The sequence below is a fragment of the Meriones unguiculatus genome, chromosome 5 (genome assembly GCF_030254825.1).
Source record: "Meriones unguiculatus strain TT.TT164.6M chromosome 5, Bangor_MerUng_6.1, whole genome shotgun sequence".
NCBI classification, from domain to species: domain Eukaryota; kingdom Metazoa; phylum Chordata; class Mammalia; order Rodentia; family Muridae; genus Meriones; species Meriones unguiculatus.
In genome coordinates, this window is record NC_083353.1 from 87844358 (window position 1) to 87865311 (window position 20954).

The 20954-nt window shown below is 41.8% G+C and overlaps 2 protein-coding genes across 2 annotated transcripts in view; one reads left to right on the top strand and one right to left on the bottom strand.

Moving 5' to 3' along the window:
- Positions 1-20954, top strand: part of Tafa1 (TAFA chemokine like family member 1) — a 554452-nt gene that overhangs the window by 41540 nt on the left and 491958 nt on the right. The window lies entirely within an intron of this gene.
- Positions 13339-14848, bottom strand: LOC110561624 (nuclear pore complex protein Nup50-like). Its single transcript, XM_060383357.1, has one exon. The coding sequence runs from the start codon at positions 14846-14848 to the stop codon at positions 13541-13543; it is 1308 nt and encodes a 435-aa protein (XP_060239340.1). The 3' UTR covers positions 13339-13540.

Here is a 20954-nt window from a genome sequence, read left to right on the forward strand (position 1 = left end):
AGATGATTAAAAGATTTGCCAGACACAACATAAACATTTACTCTTTTAGAAAAAGAAATTGATTACAGCCTAAAATATAAAGAAGTGGGTTCATCAATCACAGAATGTTCTGTGAGTTTTTTTCTTCTTCTTCTTCTTCTTCTGGTATCTAAGCGAGACACTGAAGATTTGAAATCTGAATTCTAAAAGGGGCTTAGACAGCTGGCAAGATTCAAGTTTCTCATTCTCCTGGATTTTTTTTCCCTAGATGATTCCACATGTCTTCAATGCTGCTTGCCAGAGTCAGCCCTTCCTTTGTTGCTGATAATGCCATTTGATTAAAAACAGGCTATAGCCAACAGATGCATGCAGATCTCTTTTCAAAATCCCCATTTTCTGACCTAAAATTCCCCTTTCCATCATTTCAGGTAACATTTTTCACTAAGATATAAAGGCAAAAATCACTTATGAGCCTCAATTTTAGGATTCTGCTCTTGAAAGTCACAAAGAATAATAAAATTTTGATAGCAGTCTAACGAACATATCATACCCTTAGATAGGAGTCCCTACCTTTCCTTATTTCCTTCCTTCCTTCCTTCCTTCCTTCCTTCCTTCCTTCCCTCCTTTCTTTACAAAAAGAAGATGTATTCATTTTTATTGTATCTGTATGGGTGTTCTTGCCTGAGTACACAATGAAGCATTGCATGTGTGCAGATCCAGCAGAGACCAGATATTCTGGAACTGGAGTTGTGAGCTACCATGTGAGTGCTGGGAACTGAATCCAAGACCTACACAAGACCAAAGAGTGTTCTAACCACTGAGCTATTTCTCAAGCCCCTGATTTGAATCCTTTCTGTTACTTTATTTCTTTATTCAATCATTCAATCCTTCCTTTGTTTATACTTTCTTTTTTCTTTCATTTTTTTCTTTTGACAGTGTTTTTTTTAATTTTTTATAATTTATTAACTTTATATCTTGATTGTAACCCTCTCCCTCATCCCCTCCCAGCTTCACCCTCCCACTCTCTTCCTCCCCTCCCCCGTCTTCTAGTCCTCAGAAATGGGGAGCCCTCCTCCCCTACCATCTGACCCCAGCCTATCACGTCTCATCAGGACTACCTGCATCCTCTTCCTCTGTGGCCTGGCTAGGCCGCCCTGCCAGAGGGACTTGATTAAAGAGAGGGCAACAGAGTCCATATCAGAGCCAGCTCCTTTCCTCTTTCTAGGGAACACACATAGAGACTGAACTGCCTATTGGCTACCTCTGAGCCAGGGGTTCTAGGTCTTCTCCATGAATAGTCCTTGGTTGGTGCAATAGTCTCTGCAGGCCCCCATAAACCCAGATTTGTTGGCTTTGTTAAAGTCTTTGTGGAACTCCTGTCCCCTCTAGGTCCTTCTATCCTCCCACTCTTCCATAAGACTCCTTGAGTGCTGGCCAAGTATGGTTGTAAGTCTTAGCATCTTCTTTGATCCCCTGCTGGGTAGAGTCTTTCAGAGGCATCTATGGTAGCTCCCGTCCTATTCCCTCTCTTCAAACTCTCTCAGTGTCTATTCTGTTTGCCCTTCTTAACGAGAATTAAGCATCATTCCTAAGGTCCTCCTTATTATTTAGCTTTTTTAGGTCTGTGGATTATAGTATGGTTTTCCTGTATTATATGGCTAATTTTTGCCATGAGTACATACCATGCATGTCTTTCTGATTCTGGGTTACCTCACTCAGGATGATCTTTTCTAGTTCTGTCCATTTGCCTGCAAATTTCTTGATTTCTTTGTTTTATAATAGCTGAGTAGTATTCTAATGTGTAAATGTACTACAATTTCTGTATCCTTTATTTGGTTGAGGGATACCTAGGTTTCCAGATTCTGGCTATTATGAATAAAGCTGCTATGAACATAGTTAAGCAAATGTCCTTGTTGTATAGTGAGCATCTTTTGAGTCTAAGACGAGGAGTGGAATAGCTGGGTCTTGGGGTAGAGCTGTTCTCAGTTTTCTGAAAAAGCACCAGATTGATTGCCAAAGAGGTTGTATAAGTTTGCACTCCCACCAGCAATGGAAGAGGGTTCCCATTCTTTGAACTTAGCCATTCTGACAGGTGTAAGATGGAATCTCAGAGTTGTTTTGATTTGCATTTCCCTGATGACTAAGGACGTTGAGCATTTAAAAAAAAATGTTTCTCAGCCATTTGATATTCTCTGTTGAGAATTTTGTTTAGCTCTGTACCCCATTTTTAAACTGGATTATTTGGTTTGTTGGTGTTTAATTTCTTGAGTTCTTCATATATTTTGGATATTAGCCTTCTGTCAGATATAGGATTGGTGATCTTTTCCCAGTCTGTAGGTTGTCCTTTTGTTCTGTTGACAGTGTCCTTTGTTTTACAGAAGTTTTCAGTTTCATGAGGTCCCACTTATTAATTGTTGTTCTTAAAGCCTGATCTGTTGGTGTTCTGTTCAAGGTGTTGTCTTCTATGCCAATGAGTTCAAGGGTATTCCCCACTTTTTCTTCTAACAGATTTAGTTTAGTCTGGTTTTATGTTAAGGTCTTTGATCCATTTGGACTTCAGTTTAGTGCGGGGTGATAAATATGGATCTATTTGCATTTTTCAACATTTAAACATTCAGTTAGACCAGCACCATTTGTTGAAGATCCTGTCTTTTATCCATTGTATGGTTTTGGCTCCTTTGTCAAAAATCAAGTATCCGTAGGTGTGTGGGTTTATTAGTATCATGTACTTCTTCCCACTCATATTTTGATATTAAGTTTTCAATTAGCCTGGAAGCTGACCATCGAAATCCTCATGTCAAGCAAAATGCTTAGAAAATATCCCGTGAGTTAAAACATCAGAATTCCTTTTCTTTTTCTTTTTCTTTTTTTTTTCCATTGTGGTTATGTGTTTGCTGCTTTCTAATCTGTATGGTGACCAGGTTAGAGCTGAATTTTCCTTCCTCCTGCTTTAGCCTCCCAAGTGCAAAGATTACAGACATGAGTCACCATGCACAGCTTTTTTTTTTGTCGTAGTAAAATAAGAGCTGTTCTTGATGATGCAGCCTCTGGTCATTTTCCTGATTTTATTGGCTATTACTCTTACCTTCACACTTTATTCCAGCCTTGAACTTTCAAGAAATATAGATACTTTCTGTAGAAAAGTCTTGCTTGCCTACATTGATGTATTGTTTATCAGTAGGAGGAAGAAAACATGGAATTTTAAGCTCCACCTAATTTCAAATCACAGACTAGCAGCCATTTATTATTACACATTAGAAAAACGAGAAAGATTTTCTAAGCTTCAATTTTCCATTTCCAGGATTGGAAAAAAATGCTGTTGTAGCAAAATTCCTGTGATTGGGCTTGGTGTATAAACATAGGTAATAATTATTACTGTCAGTGATCGTGGGTATACCAGTCAGATACTGTCATGTAATAAATATATACACAATCTCAGAGAAAAGAACATTTCTGCACTTTTCAGGTCAATCCTCTGCAGGTGGGTTAGTGATGATTATGCTGACCTTGAAGAAGGCTTCAGCTGACCTTAGCGGTTCTGCTCTGAGTCGTGGGTAAAGCCAAGCCAGATCTGTCCCACCCACACGTCTGTTCCAGGTAGACGAACATGAGCCATATGAAGAAAACTCTTGCTATTTCCAAGACCACAATCAAAATAGAAACATCTTAAGAATGGAGGCTCAGAACCGACACCACACCTCTTACGTGCGTAATCCATTGCCTGACAAAGTCACCTGTGCGAACCATGCCAAGACATCGGATACCGTGCTCTTCCGTTAGGTGAATGACGAAGGTATCTGGAAGACACCAAAGATTGCAGCACCGAAGCTGCTAAGTAACTGGCCACACACAAAAATATTATTAGACAATTGTCGTAAGGAAACTCAGGCTCTTTTTTAACTTGATCTACATTAGATGGTCTTGCCAAAGCCTGTAAGAGAGTGCAAGTCTACTTTAGGTCACATGACCAGTGAATTTGGTCTTGAGACTTGAGTTCTACCGCAGACTTTCTCGGTAGTCCTCAACTCGCCTTCTTTAAGAAAATAACCACCGTGGGACAGTTCTAAGAAAGAATGCCCTCTGTAAGGATGGCAGCTAGTATGGGCGCTGGAGAGGGAGAGACGGTCCAGGTAAGTGTGTTTATCTGCCTGCTGTCGGGCATGTTCTAAAATCATCGTCAGATCTCGCATTATTTTGTTATTTTCCAAGCTTTACTTCGTTTTCAAAATCAAGTGCTAACATTAACGAAGGGAATCTCTCTCCTAGAGAGTACACCTCCCATGTCCAAACAACGCTGGCGTCAGAAGCCACCAAGAACTGTTAGTGATGTGAGGTAGCAACTTCAGGATCCTGTCATAATCACTGAGTTTTGAGAGTTTGCCTAGTGGCATACTTTAATTACATTTTTTTTTCCTGCTGGCAACATCCGCGTCCTAATAGGTTTACACTCCCCTTAGATCAACTGGAATTCATTTTCTCTTATCCTCATGGCTTATGTAAGCCATACTCCCATTGAGGATACTACATTTTCAATTAAGGTGTTGAATATAATATAATTAACTTGCCATTGGCTTCCAGGATTTGAAGCAAACTCATGTCTTCATTTCGTTTCTGTACTATGTGGAATGTTTTATATGGGTACAGATAATGTTTGGTGATGTTACCTGGAATGATAAGTTATACTTTAGAGGTTCGTTGAATTGGTGTAAAATAATTTACTCTCTAACCAAAAAAGCAAAACAAAACAAAACCCTAAATAACCGGACCCTTAAAATATTGCTCCATTAGTTCTGGAAAACAGTGCATTTCAACTTTTAAAGATTCATTATTGAGATACTGTCTTATAAGTGAGTTCCCTGGTTTGCAATGGTACATTAAAAAAAAGAAAAAGAAGAAGAAATTTTAAAGCATCCAGCTGACTATAAACAAGAACCCTAGAAATAAATCATTAAAGTTGTCCATTAGGGTCTCGTTGTTTTTCTGATAAGATCAATACTGAGTATGTTGCTTCTTTGGTGACAATAAGTATTGACTGAAGGCTTACTGGGCTCAAGCATCATGATAAGGATGGCACATGGATAATCCCATTTAATCCACAGAGTACCTCGTGTAGAAAATACACCAACTGAATTTACAAATAGACCAAAGTTCAAAGAGGCTAAGTAGCTTAGTCTTCTAAACACCACCACAAGTGGCAGATCTAAGTCCTGAATTCAGGTAGTCTGCTTAAAGACCCTGCGTGGGCCATACAGTGCAGGTGGTCAGATTTTGTATGTACAAAGATTAAACCTGGTGATATTAAGTTTTATAAATATTATTGTATGATTAAGTATAGCATATTGAGAGTTCTTTTTTAATTTTTCTATTTTCTTCACAATTTATTCATTATGTATCCTATGAAGGCCCCTCTCTCAACTTGCCCAGTTCTACCTTTCTACAGAAAGGGGGAGTTCTCCACTATTGCCATCTGCCCATAGCTTGTTAAGTCTCATCAGGACTGCTTGGATCCTCTTCCTCCATGGCTTGGCAAGGCTGCATCATCAAGGGTGAGTGATCAGAAAGTAGTCAACTGAGTTCATGATAGAGGTAGCCCCTAATTCCCTCACTCGGAGATCCACATGGAGACTGAGCTGCCAACTAGCCACATCTGAGCAGGGGATCTAGGTGCTCTCCATGCATCGTCCTCCATTGGTGCATCTGTCTCTGTAGGAGCTCCTGAGCTCAGATCTTTTAGTTTTGTTGGTCTCCTTGTGGGTCCACTGTCCCCTCCATGTCCCTCTAATCACACCCCTCTCTTCCTCCATAATATTCCCTGCGCTCTGCCCAAAGTTTAGGTCTGCGTCTCAGCATCTACTTCTATCCCCTGTTGGGAGAGAGATTTCTTTCTGGTGCTGGAATCAAACCCACAGTTTTGTGAATGTTAGACAAACACTTTACTAATTGTGACTGTACTGCATATTCCTGTTTTCAAAGAAAATACTGTTAAATATATATATGTATATATATATATATATATATATATATATATATATATATATATATAGTCCCACCATATGTTATCAGAACTCTTATATAGCATTGTACTCCACTTGGATAAAAGTTTTGTTTCCTCAGTTAGACCTCTGTAGTATCTATAAAAACCGTTATTCTAATATTCAGGTAGTTGAGCTTTGTCCTCCCACTCATTCTCATATAGGTTTGTAGGTCCTGGGGTATACACATGTCATCTTTATTAAGCACATACAGTCAGAGCCATCTTTTATTTTCTGTGAATGACACAATGCCATCTTGGGGTATGAGAGGCTCTTAAACAGATGATTTTCAACAGCCCTTCCTGATGTTGACCATTACTCCCACTCCTTCAGCAACCATGAACTGCCTATAGCTCTAGGGTCGGGTGGGGCCATAAGAACTTCTCTCCCTTCAAGGACATAGTGTCGATAGGCTTGGTCTCATCAGGTCTTGGGCTGGTAACTACTGCTGTTGTGAGTTCATGGGTTCCACAGCCATGATGCTTCCAAAGGATAGCATTTCGTAGCACCACGCCTCATCTTTGGGCTATATAGTCCTTTCACCCCTCTTCTTCTGGGAAGGAATGATATAGGTGTCTCACTTAGGACTGAGCATTCAGTAGTCAATTAGTCTCATCACTTTGGCCAGTTATAAAGCTCTTCATTGAGCACTGCTCACTGTAAACAATCTTCTTTCACTTATAGGAGTGACTGTAGCTACATTTAATGAAGAAAGGCAAGTTCCTCTCTGGAATGAAGTCATGGATATTTTTCCTCCTTGGGGTGTCATGTAATGTCCGGATGGAAACATCTCTCTCAGGTAGCAGTTGAAAAAGTTGGTTAAGGCATTTTGTGAGAAGGAAAAGTCATACACTCACCTAGATCATTTAAATGAGGAATGAGGATGTACTGGGAATATTGACCAAGGTGGGTGAGTGGTGACAGGTGACAAATCTAGAGTTTTCAGAAGCCTCTAGAGCTCTGAATCCATTGCTGTTCTGCAGGAGATGGGGGTTCAGTTATTCTCTGACCCTTTAGATTCTGTGAATGGGTGCATTTGTCCAGGTGTCCCTGGGGGCTGGTGCTTAAACTACAGAAGCCATCTTTTCATTAAGAGACAGAGGCAGATGTAATTGTACAGAAGTCAAGAAAAACCGCAGGCACCATGGATTCACTGAAATAACAAACCCAGAATAACCCACTGTATTCTTTTCTGCTTTATGAGTTACAATTGTTGTTAATTAAATGATTAATTTCTGCCGGTCAGACATATTCTTATTCTTTTTTAAATAAATAATTTACACTAATATAGCATCTATGATTATAAGAATGTGTTGGCAAGACGTATCCATATGGGACTCATAGATCTTGAAAGTGGGCTGAAAGGAGGCCTTGTACTGCTGGGTGGACTCTTTACTATGCAGTTCTAGAGGCAATGATTCCATATTCTCTTATGTGTGTCGTAGCTGTGCCCTACTTCTTCACTTTCTCCTTAGAAGACCATTGATGCTCTCAGTTTTCTTCATTCAATACGTAGGAAATAAACTCCTTACCTTTGCCTGTAGTGCCTTGGGCAGGACCAAAGCAGTGGGCTCCGTTGATAGAAGATGTTTTCCCTTAAGGGACCAGCTCTTGTTCAGCCACCAGGAAGGATGCATGTGTGACAGGCAAAATGATTTGAGTGCCTCTCATTATGGTGGGACATGGGCTGTAGATGAAGAATAATAACAGTGGCGTATCAATCACACACGTGCTTTACTTTAATTCCTTAAAGGAACAAGGATGATGATCTCACTGTTTCCCCAGACTGATGAAGAATAGAAGCATGATTTGTGTTCGCAGGCACACATGAATTCTGGGTGTCAGTAACAGAACCTGAGTGGAGATTTTATGCCTGTCTTGATGCCCAGGGAAAGGTAACTGATTATGTGGAGCTGGGGAGAGTGTACCACCTGGAGCTGGTAGCGGAGCGGTGGCAATGGGAGGGTGTAAATGCTAATGCCCATGAATGACTCAGGGAAGGAAAGGTTGCTCCTCTCTGCCCATCTCTCAGGTCGTGACACACAAGATGCTGCCAAGAGAGGAGTCAGTCTTTTCTAATTAAGAACAGATGAGGACAGGGGAGAGTGTTCTCTCTGTTTTAGTTCCCACCCCCCCCCCGAAATATATTTCCTCTCCCCATATAAGCTCTCAGAGATAGTCCTGATGCTCTATTGGTTTCCTGTTCACAGAGGTTGCTGAGCAGGCACACTCAGATACACATACATACAGTTGTCTCAAGGGAAGAGTTTGGCAAAGAATGTGGACTTTGGAGCGAGACATCTCTGGCTTGCATCTTGACAACATAAATCTCCAGCTCGAGGACCCTGGCTTTCCCCTATAACGTTGCCAGATCTTGGTGTTTTTGCCAGAGAACCTGACATGCCTAAGTTTCATTATCTTGAGAAAAATATCTTGAAATGAGAATTTGGCTAGGAGACAGTTACAGGAAATACACATTGGAAGTGAGGAAGAGGTGCCGGAAGGGGAGAGAGCCAATAAGGACTCTCAAATGTCTAGTCTTAGAGATTTTGGGGTTGTCTCAATCAAGGGTTAGACTAAGGGACTCCTCACTGACTCTTCTCGGGGAGAAAATGGAGTATGGTCTTTGGAGCATTTCACTTCTATATTTGGGTAAAGTATTCCCAGGAAAATAAGAGAAAAAGGCCTCTCTGCATAGCATGAAATGGAGAGGGCTTGGGCTGGGTCCCTTCAGCCTCTGTCAGGCAGTACAGTAGTACCTCACTGAGCTTTAGAAGACTATGGTGTTTACATCAATAAAGGCTTTCCAGAATGGCCCACAGAAAGCACTAGCTCTCTGCTGGTGGCCATCTGTGCCAGCAGCAGCAGCATCCTCTGGGTGAGAACCTGGTTAAAGAACTGACCTAGATTCAAGCCCCGCCTCTTTCCGAACTCGCTGCAGGGAAGAGCCTTTCAGCTTTTAGAGTTCTGTAAAAGGCCGGTTCTTAACTATTTAAGAGCTGGACCGATGATTCATTGGCTTACATGCTTACTATGCAAGCATGAAGACATGGGTTTGGATCCCAGCATGCATATAAAATCTGGGAAACAAAGATACGTGGATTCCCAGAGGTTGCTGACCAGTTAGAAGCTATAAGAACAAGCTCTATTGCCAGGCCACACTGGAAGACAATGCAACCAATCCTGATGAGAGCTGATTGGCTAGGGTCAAAGAGAAGGGGAGGAAGACCTCACCTATCAGTGGACAAGGGGAGGGGCATAGGGGGAGAAGAAGGAGGGAAGGTGGAATTAGCAAGAGAGGAGAGGGGGGGCCACAGCGGAGATTCAAATTGAACAAATTGTAATACATGATGATAATAAAATTTTTAAAAAGAATAAGCTCCAGGCTCAGTGAGAGACCCTGTCCAAACACTAAGATAGTAATAATAATAAAAAGAGAGACCTGGTCAACCTCTGGCCTTTCCATGTATATTCATGGATGCGCACCCCAGCACATTTTTGTGCACACACATGCATGTAACACACATACTAAAACAAAGTTAGAGATAATAATTGTTTCTTTACAGTACTTATACTCTGTTTCTTCTATTCAGTGTGGCCTTGTAGCCTGGAAGCAGCTACGCACAGTGTGCCTGTAAGTGGATGTGGCCCCGGTTCAACAACAATTCATTAACTAGCAAAGGTCATCATCATTTTGTTCAGTAGCCACCATACCTTTCCCTATAGCCATGTAACAATTACTAAAAGAGCTTTAAATTCTCAATAGGTAACAGAGAAAGATGCGAAGTGAGCTCTGTGTAACCCTGCCTGGTTTTGAACCTTGGCCTACAGGTTTTCTGTTGTGGAGGCTTTATACAAATGTTTATTCTCTCAGCGTTATTTTTCTCATAGGGTCATTTGGAGGACTGGCTAGGTTAATCTCTCTGTTAAGCTTGAAATAATATATGGCACATTTACAATTGAATAAATGGTTATATTATGCCTATTTAGATTTCCACCCCTTTCTCTCTCTCTTCCCCTTCTTTATTGAAAATCCATTAGAATTATTTTGGAGTGAAAACTGCAGGATAATTTTCTACACCTTTCTTAAGATTCAGATCTGGTACAGATATTTACTAAACTGTTTGAACAACCTGTAAGAACAGTATTGTTTAAATCAAAGGACCATGTGACCAGTTCTGGAGGTTTTGTGGGTTACACTGGCCACAGAAGAGGGAGCTACTGGCATGCCATGAGTAAGCTTCTGTGGCAGAATTTACCTGGTTTAAAACGGCATTAGTGCCAGGCTGAACGCCTAAATTAGATATGTCACTTCTGTACTCCTAACCTCTGATATTTGACACAGTGTATGTCACAATATCACACATGATTTATAAATTATCATCATATTTTTCTCTGGCTCACAGGCTTTGAAAAGATGGATGAAAATATTTTGTCAAGATAGATACATGTAGGCACGGAGTATAATTTCTTTCTTTCTTTGTCTTTTGAATGGCACTATCATTGAACAAAACTCTATCAAGGGCCTTGTTGATGAAAAATGTGTAATTTATTTTCTCCTAAATCAAATTTAAACATTGAAGGATTGTTTTGACAATGTGAATAATGTCCCTTGCATTCCATATCTTTCTATCAATCTGGAACAATTGGAGCTGACAAAGGACAGCTTCCAAAACCCTGGTCTTTGTTGTGATTTAAAGAAGCCTTTTCTCCATAAATTACAGAGGTGTCTGGCAGCGCTAAGGCTGGGAGACTGTTATTCATAACTACTTAACTCTCAATATTATGACAGTGTGGCTTTGAAGTGGAATACCCCCATTCAAATGCTCTTGCTTCTAAATTTCACCACACTGGAGCAATTACTAATAGCTCTTTCCCATCAAAATCTCACCATGGCCTCTTTCCTTTATTTCTAAATCTGGAGATCATTCAGCTTGTCAGATAAATTTGCTAGAGAATTTTCAATTAAAAAAAAAATGGGTCTAAGCTGGTGGCTAGGGAGGTCATAGGCCCCAGAGGAGATCCTACTAGTAATACTTTGTGAAATGGACACAGTGTCAAACTGCCTTCTTAATTTGCTCTTTGGAAATTTAATACAAGTATTTAACACATTTGACTTATTCTCAATTCTACCCTTTTAAATCTCTCTCTCACTTGTGTCGATCCTCAGTCCTCTCTGTAAGTTTGTTTTCCGTATCTTCATTTCTGCTGGTTTTGTTTCATAATGCACTGAGTTTAATAAGGGTAGTATGTGTGACATGATAGCTACAACTATCTTTTGAAGCTTCGTGGGCTCACCAGTAGGTATACAACTCAAGACGACTCCCCTTTCCCAGAGTCTAGCCCATACCCAATAGTTCAGTGGGGAAGGTAGGACCTCATGAGTCCCTCTCCTATCCAATCGGTCCTTTCTATCTCCTCTAGCACTGGTTTCAGCATTGGTCAAAAAAGATTCACTTTGCAGAGGACAAAGACTCACACATGGTTGGAATGTGGTGGTTAAGTGACCACAGGGTGATCATCCCCAGATAAGACGTCTTTATTGCCTGCTTTAAGGCTCATGAAATATCATGAAAGAGGGGGCAGAAAGGAGATGATAGCAGAAGACCGGGATAATTGCTGTGGAACACTGTCTTCTGGACATTGTACAGACGATGTACTCACGAATTCACCTAAGCAGATTGGGTCCATTAGCATTTCCTCATGCATGTCCTCATTTAGGGACAATACGCAGTTAATGGGTGTGGGGGAGGGGAGAAGTTATCACTTTCTTCAGTCTATAGTCATTGATAACTTGCCCACAGTCTAACAAATAAGTACTGCCACTCATGCTCATTCAAGTAACCATAATGAAATTTAGTGACATATACTCACTTTCCCTCCGCCCCAAACACAGACATCAAAGTACAAGGGGAAAGAAGAAAGGTTTCAGCAGGAGATGAAGAGGGATGAGAGAGTAGTGCAATATAAAGGTGACAAGAATGCATATGTATTTATGGAATTGCAAGAAATGAAGCAATCTCAATAGACGACTTCTGCTAAAATCTTTTATGACTCCAGCTTTCACCTGAGCATCAGCAGGTTCCTGTGGCTACTGTGAGGCCTGTGTCCTTATCTAATGTCCTTGTGAAGCTTCTCCACCCTCTTGCAGCCCATGTGGTTGCTCTGTGATGACTGAAGAAGGACATCCTTAAGAAGAGGCACATTACAACGAAGACAAGGGGTTTTGATTGGGAGGTCTTCCATGGTTCTCAACTGAAGCCCTCTCACAGGGAGTATTTGAAAGCCGCCTTCTAGTCAGCTTTGCCTCCCAGATGTACACCTTGTTTGGTCAACTCCATTCATCTTACACTCCTTGGTCACTTATTCCTCTCTCATTCCCACTGCGTGCCTGTCACAATGTTGAGCCATACAATTTTTCCTATCTGCTTCATTTGGTTTTGATCTTGGTTTAGTGTTAATTGCTAATTTTGAAAAGAGTAAGTTATGACTCATGCAGATATAATACATGACTCTCAAAGATTTGATTCCACTTCTAGTGGGCTAATAATATTTCACAGTTGGTTTGAATGAACATTGGACTTAAGAAGAATGACACTCTCCATTGGGAAACCATTTGCCTTGATTTGGACAGAAGACATTGATGTCACTAGTGACATCACCCACAATTTATTTTCTCCTTGGTGATACAAATAGTATCACCAAGGTAAAAGGGGGCCAGAGTGCATGCATACCGCTGGAATAAGAGTGTCTCTAGAACAGTGTTTCTGAGCCTGAGGTTTGAAACCCCTTTGGGGGGGTCAAACAACCCTTTCACAGAGGTTTCCCTCTAAGACTATTGGAAAACAGAGATTTACATTACAATTCACAACAGTAGCAAAATTACAGCTAGGAAGTAGTAATGAAAATAATTTTATGGTTGGGGGAGGTCACCACAACGTTAGAAACTGCCTTAAAGGATTGCAGCCTTAGGAAGGTTGAGAACCACTGTCCTGGAGGGGCCGTTATGTGTTATCTATTACCCTACAGTAGCCATTCCTGGTCTAGGCAAGAGCCTTTCAGCTTTTTAACACTAGCAGAGACAGCCACTGAAGACAGAATGAAAGTGAAGAGAGACACATCGTGGTTTGGAAGAGGGTGGCCCTAATAGTAGGACATCTAGGTGACCCGTGTCAGGGAGAATCCTACAATAAATTGTTTAAAACGTCGCCTCCCGAATAGAAGGGGTACCTAATTTCTTTCAGAAACCTCTGAATAGTTAATTTACTCAAAAGTGAACATTAAAAGACATTTAAAAAAACCTTTTTATTCAAACGTATTTTGCGTACTAGGCGGCTCTTAAAAAGGGAGAGCACTTTCTCCACACTCAACTGAACTTTTTGTTGGCCTTAACTGTGCTCACAAAAATTTTCTTATCCGGAAGTTCTTAGGGTATCATAAGCAAGAAGATGAAGAACTATCTTTTGGGGGCGGGGGACAAGAGCAAGGAAGCAGGAAGCTGGCAAGCTCCCCCGGTGGATTTTGTGTGCTCAGGCATCCATTTTCTGCAGTAAAATTCTGTGCAGTTCATCGGCGTCCTTACTTGACTTTACCCGAATTAGCATGGTGGCCTCGACGGCGGCGTTCTTCTCCAGCGGCGGGTTGGGTACACAGACGATTAAGACGTTGTTTTTCCCCATTCTGCTACAGGGCATGCTGGGCGGCACCAGAACGTTCAGGAGGGTGTTGCCCAACCTGGGATCCTGCACCAAAAGCCGAGTCTTCTGATTGGCCGTGGCTTTTAAAGACAGCGTGCCCGCGCCTCTTTCTTTAAAGTCGTTGTCTTTCTTGTAAAATAGTTTACACCTTTTGGAGTAGAAAGGGCACTCCTCCTTCTCTTCCACCGGGGCCGCCTTGGGGGACTCATTCCTTCTGCTTTCGCTTTCCTCGCTGCTGCCTAGTGCTGGACTCTCCAGAGCCCTGGCAGACACGGGTTTCTTCTGGGCGATGCCTTTCCCGTTCGAGCTGGATCTTCTGGTGGATGATGAGACGCCATCCACGGGGCCAGAGCTTAAGGGAGCCCACGCTTGGCTTTCGGTGATCTTGCCCGAGTTGCTCGAGGCGCTTGTGGCTCTTTGTGGTGGGTCTGCTCTCCTTTCAGACGTGAGCTCCGCCTTTTCAGGTGGGCCCGGCTCTGGTTGCTGGTCAGTGGCGACAGCTAGGGAAGGAGGCTGTGTCCCAGCCGGGTCCCTGCTGAGCTCACTTTCGGAGAGACAGCCGCAGCTGCTGTGGAGCTGCTTTTCGATGGCGGTCAAGTATTTCTCGTATTGTTTAAACACAGGCGTCAGATCGCAGAACGGATTCGCATTCACGTGTTTCACTATCCAGTCCCGGACCGAGCAGTTCAGGCCAGTCAACTGCCTGTGGTAGATGCTCCCAGCGCAGGCTTGACTGAAAGCAAGGCTGGGGGAGACAGGAGGCTGACTGTGGCCATTAGGCTGGGGATCTGAGATCTGTTCAGGGTCCATAGACGTGGGCTCATTTGCAGTTACGGAACCGAAGTCTCCCTTGGGCTCTGCGGCGGCTTGGGCTGTGTTCTTTCTGGTTGTCAGTCCTTCCAGAGGCTTCTTTTCAGGGCCACCGCCAATTTCTTCTCTTCCCGAAGGCACGGGCAAACTTTTCATCCCTTTGGAAGTCCCTCTACCATTGCTCTGGAGTCGGGCATGTCTCCGTTTGGCTCTCTTTATGGTTCTATTCCTAAGGACGTCCTCACTGGCCAGTGAGAATGTTCCCTCCTCTTCAGCGTCTTGATGCCAGTTCCTGCCTGTCACTTCCTTCTTGGCAATTTTTTTGGCCATGTATTTTGACTGTCCCTCAGGATCGCAACAGCCCCACCGTGGGTCCTGGGAGCTGTCGGTATTGGGAGCCTGGAGGGATTTGGTGGTCAGCAAGTCTGGCGTCTCCAAAAACTGTTCATGGCCCTCCCCTGTGTACCGCACTAAGCGGAGGGACGTCTGGGCCTGATACCACTTGGGGAACGGCGACAGCACAGCGCGCTCCAGCCTAGAATCTTGGGGCTATTTAAATTTTAACGGATTTTATTCAGGACCTCACTCTGCATGCCTGAGAAATGTGGATACTCAAGAGGCAGACAAATGAAATCTACTGTTTCTTTTTCTGAGAGCAATGAAAACAATGTAACCCCCTGCCTTTTAGGCTGCTTCGCCTTCTTCTTATTCTCTTCCTTAACGCTGTTTCTGCTTTTCAGCTCCATGTAGTGATCTTCTGCTTTACCAAGGCAATAGGTTCCAGGCCCCCAGCGAATGCCTGCAACTGTAGATATCACCAAACTAAGTTTGGATACATATATGACTATGCATGTATGTGTATGCATAATATGTATGGTAAATATAATCCATGGTTACTTCTGTGTATAGATACCCTTTAAGATATCTTTTTCAGTTAGGTTTAAGATACCAATAACAATAATAAAGCACTTCAACAAAGTTATTTTAAACTCATCCGTTGTTTTTTTTCTAGAATTTTTCCATTCAGTGTTTTCAGACCACAGTTAACCGCTTATAATTGAAGCCATGGAAGGCGGAACTGTATTTTAGGGAGGGTGGGCTTCCTGAAGTTACTCTCCTCTCAAGGCGATCGTGGCATCTGCCTTTGCTGTTTATTGTGTAACATTTCATTTCTTCATATTTTGTGATGATGTAGAATCGCCCAAGTGATCAGTGAGACTTCCAGCAAGGCAGGGACACCTCAGATAATAAAACCACTAGAAAATAAGTTCCTATTTTCAAAAGTCTCATCAGAGGCACCTGGACTTTTCTAGATTCCCTCTAACTTGTTTGTTAGAGGGAACAAATCTGCATCAGGGATTAGTAAGCTATGCCTTGCGGCCTAGCATGTGCTTACAAATGAAGTTTTATTGAAACACATCTATATTCATTACATATTTTATGCAACAACAGAGATAAATAGTTACTGCAGACACTGAGTACCCTGTGAGACCTGAACTATTTATCATTGCATCATTTTACAGGCAAAGTTTGCCACCCTGTGAGTTATGCAAGCGGTTAGCATTAATGTTATTTGCTTTTCATTCATTCATTCAGCAAATACTTAATGCAGCTATTAAAGACCAGATTCTGTCCTAAAATCTCCTGGTAAACTGCTAGTTATCCAAAGTACTAAGAACCTCAAATTCTTTAGTGTGTTCCTTTTCTCTGTCTTTCACTTTTGGCGATGGTAAAGGATGCTCTTAAATCTTAGTGTTGAGATTTTTTATCCCCATGGGATCTTGGTTTTGGGCTCTCCTGCAAGCATGCCCTCAGGCCGAGATTTGGGATCCAGAACTCTCATTGGGTGGAAAACAAACCATCAAACAAACATGATCTCAGGGACAGAGAAGGATGGAAGGGGAGGCAGCTGGTTCACTGGCAAGCCACCTGTCATCCCTGGTGACAAGGTTAAGATCTCTGTGGACAGAGTCTGAGAAATGTGTGGCGCTCATTATCAGAGACGGCCCTCCTAGAGGGGAGGGTGGGAATATTTGTTTCCAGGCTTTAAAAATGTCAGTTGGAAGCTACTCATGGCTCAAATAGCAAAAGGCCGGGAAGTCCAATTTCTACTATTCTCTATGTAGTCAGAGCCTCCATAGCAGTAAACTTTTCCTCCCTATATGTTGTTCCCTTTTCCCTACCCAAAGACACACATGTCTTAAGACCTACTAGCAAGCATGTCTATTAGTTCACAGGAATATGTCCATCTGGTTACGACGTGCCTTCGTTGAATGATTTGAACTCTTTAGAATAGTTGATACTGTCTTCATCTAGCCATGCTGAAAGTTGACCTTGGTTATCAGGCCATGGGGTAGGCCTTGAGGACAGCAGTACAGTCATCTTTTAAGGCCCTCTCTCAGCTCAGAACTTCTGCTTAGTTCTTAACCATGGAGAAGTAGCTGTGTTTTTGTCTATCACATTAAATCTTCCCACTTTTTCCTCCCATCAGTTCCCAGTCTGAGCTCCCTTCTACCTGCAAAGATGAGAGTCTTTTTCTCATGTTGTCCTTCAAACCTGCTGGCTTTCTTTCTTGACCTGAGTTAGTATTCATAGCACTTTATTCTGTCATCTCCTTTCTTCTCATGGTGACACTTGGCACCACTTGGGATTCCATAATCATTCCAATGACCATTGCCACTGTATTTCTTAGGTGTCAGAGAGATTACACAAACCACTATATCCTTCTCTAGCCATGCCCCATTCCAGGTTAAATCAGGTAAGAGTCCCGGCAATTCTGAGAGCATAGCATACATATATGTCCAAACAGTGAGGGCAATTTTGTTGGGGTTGTTTTGTTTGTCGATTCCAAGCTTTTAAGGTTAATTCTACCCTCAAGCCCTTGCCATGTGTATGTGATGTGTTTGCTTGCATGTTTACATGCGTATGGGAGTGCATGTGTGTGGAAGCTCAAAGTTGACATCCTGTGTCTAGCTGGGTTATTCTCCACACTGTTTATTGAGGCAGAGTCTCTCCCTGAGCCTCCTGAAGATCATCTATTCTGGCTACTTAGCTAGCCACCTTGCTCTGGGAGTCCCCTCTCTCTGCCTTCTAAGTGCAGACACTACAAACAACTCCTATGCCTGCCTCAACTTTAAGTGAGTTCTGGAGATCCGATCTCTAGCCCTCAGGCTTGCAAGTATCATACACACTGAACCCCCTTTAAAAGTCAATTCTGAAGATGCCGTTCCTGGGGCTAGTGAGATGGCTTAGCAGTAAAGGTATTTTCTGCCAAGCCTGATAAACCTGAGTTCAGTACTGTCGATACCAGGGATACACATGGTGGAAGTGAAGACAAACCCCTCTAAGTTTACATGCATGCACACACTTGTGAAAGGTGCAAATGTAACATTTTTTAAAATACCCCTTTTAAAGATCGATTTGGTTTGCAGCTGAAGTTCATTCTGATTTTCCTAGATTTTTGTCACACAGTAACACGGAAAGCCCTATATCCCCAAACAAACAAAAACAAAACTAAAATCAAACCAGAAAGAAAACAAACAAACAAACAAACAAAAACAAAAAAATAAACCTCTCAGTTTCAGACAATTTGGGGCTGTTTTTCTTTGTACAGTCTTGGTTTGAAAATTGATAGTTCATTTATATTGGTCTCTCTAATTCCAAATATCTTGATGTCCTGTGTAGATCCTGAGGTAAAATTTATCCTGATCTATTTAGGAAACACAGGAGGATATATTAGCTCGAAACAATGAAGCTGGCAAGGAAAGCATTAACCACAGTGAACATCTAGTGCCCATTTCCTATGGGAAATGGAACACTAGGGTAAAATACAACTTTCTTAAATTCCCAAAGCAGAACGAAAGTGCTGGGGAATTGGCATAGCAATTCCCAAGAATCACTGGCTAAGTGTTCTTCCTAGACAGCACTAAACTGTAGATATTTTCAGTCATCTGACCTCAGACAGGGTGACTTGATTTGAGTTCCAGGATAAAAAGCCACAAGTGCTCCAGGAAGCCCCAGCTGGAATTTTGCAGGAATTATTGAAGGTACTGTGGTGAGAAGGCATTAAACGGCATTTTCAGGAGTGCATGAAGTCCGATCTACTCCTTGCCTGTGGTAAGCTGATTTCATCACAGCCAAGGAGATTCTCATTGGCTATAGTTTATCATAAGATGCTTAATGGTAAATAGGTGCAAGCCCGGTAATTATAACCCAGCTGCAGTGAACCCACTGTCTCCCCTCTAATACTTGTCTTAGAATCCTGTTACCCCTGGCAAACAACCAGCGGTTCTCTTCCTTGAGAGCTGCCTTTGGTGTGTGTGTAGGAGTGTCTCAGTGTCAATGTATGTTTTACACCCTGCAAAGGAAACCCAGGCTAGAAATCGGCATTTTGTATGTAGACTATCATGTGAGAGCTCAAAGGCTATCTGTGGTTCACTACCTGTTTTATAGTCTGATTCCTGTAACTTAAAACATAGCTGACATAGCCACCAAAGCCAGCTTCCTGTATCAGTGCCGGAAAGAGGTGACACCGGCCATCTTCCTTACCCTCCTGTGACTGAGAGCTTAATTCAGCAAGCTGGGGAGAAAAATATCAGGTTCACAGTTTCATTTATTTATAAACATAGATCTGCGCTTATAAAATATGAGAGGATGAAAGAAACATATTTTCACATTAGGAATGATTCCTTAGGTAAAAGTTTTATAACTTGATTTTTTTCCAGGTGGGATAATGCCAAACATGGGGTCTAGCCAAAGATATTCCTTCTCCATCCCCAGAGCAGATTCTGTGAATGCTGTGTTTTACATGGCAAAAGGGACTTTGCTCGTTTGAGTAAATAAAGAATGCTAATGTGAGTGGATGGGCTAGGTAGACCTTCAGTGGCCTTATCATTGAATGAGTTAGGAGCCATTCTGCATCAGATTGCGTACTACTACAATGAAGTGACAGAAGCCTTGACCCTGTGATAATTTGAAGTTGAAGGAGAAGCCAAAGAGAGCAAGAAGTAGATCCTTACCTGGACCCTTGAGAAGGAATGTAATCCTGATGACACCTTGATTTTTGTCTACTAAGGTACAGTTTCTACATCTAATCCCCAGAACTATAAAATAATGTTCATGTTTTAAGCCATTAAGTATATGCCAGTTTCTTGGATTGTGGTGGTTTAAAAGAGCAATGTCTCCCATTTAATTACTTGGTCCCAGACAGTTAAATACTTGGTCACCAACTGGTGATACTGTTTAAGGAGGCTTGGGAGGTGTGGCCTTGTTGGCAGATGCATGTCACTGGAGGAGGGCCTTGAGAGTTTAAAGACTCATTCTGTTTTAGAGTCCGCTCTATATTTCATGCTCAAGTTTTATAGTTCAAGATGTGAGCCCTCACTCTCCTGCTCTTGCTGCCATCCTTTGCTTCACTTTTGTGGACAGTAACTCTCTGCAGCGTTAAGCCCAAATGCACTCTCTACATTGCTTTGGTCATGGTGTTTTATCAGAGCAACAGAAAAGTAACTGATACAGTGGTGTAGCCTCCATAAAACCATTCATTATTACACATAGTATACATATTAGTGATAGCACTGATAACCACTTCTGTGTAAATTATGATAAAGATGCAAAAATTTAGTTAGTGAAATCACACTCCACAGCTCTATTACATACTCATCCTGGACCTTCCGAAAATTATTTAGCAACACTGAGTCTTGTTTTCTCATCTGTAAAATGGGTATTATAATACGTATCTTAGATTGTTATGAACATCAACAGAATGATTTATGTTTTGCATAACATAACTCACAGGGTTCTTGGGATATAATAAAATCTAAAATGCCGTCTTACTGAAACATAATAGTAATGTTTATTTGTCTGAAGACTTCACAGTTCATAAAGTATTGCCACATGTACAGTTACTATCTTTTCTCTGTACTCTAGATTTCCACTGTTGGAGCAGAAAGGACAAATATCATCTTCAAAGTCACAGAGTTATTAAATGGCAGAGGTAGGATTTGAACTCAGCCAGGCTGGCCTTAATTCCTTGTCAAGGAAGGTAGAGAACACATTTCTATTAATGTAGAACAAAGCACCGATGAGTTTTGCGAGCAAAAAGGGAGACTGCAGGAGTGGTGCGACGGAAGAGCCCTGGTATCTGTGACAGCATAGGACACTCATTATAGTTAGGACACTATTTACAATTTCCTCACCTGTGGAGCCAACTTAGGACTGAACTGTTTTGTGAAAAAAAAGAGTTTCATGTTTACTGAACACATGTAGACTTTTCTTGTTCTTATTCTGTAAGCAATACAGTATACTTTTTATGTACTATCTACATGACATTTAATGTTATATGCAATCAAGAGATGACATTAAATACATAGGAGTGTGTTTGCAGACTACATGCAAATAGTATGCAGTTATACTATAAATGTGGGATGTGAGCATT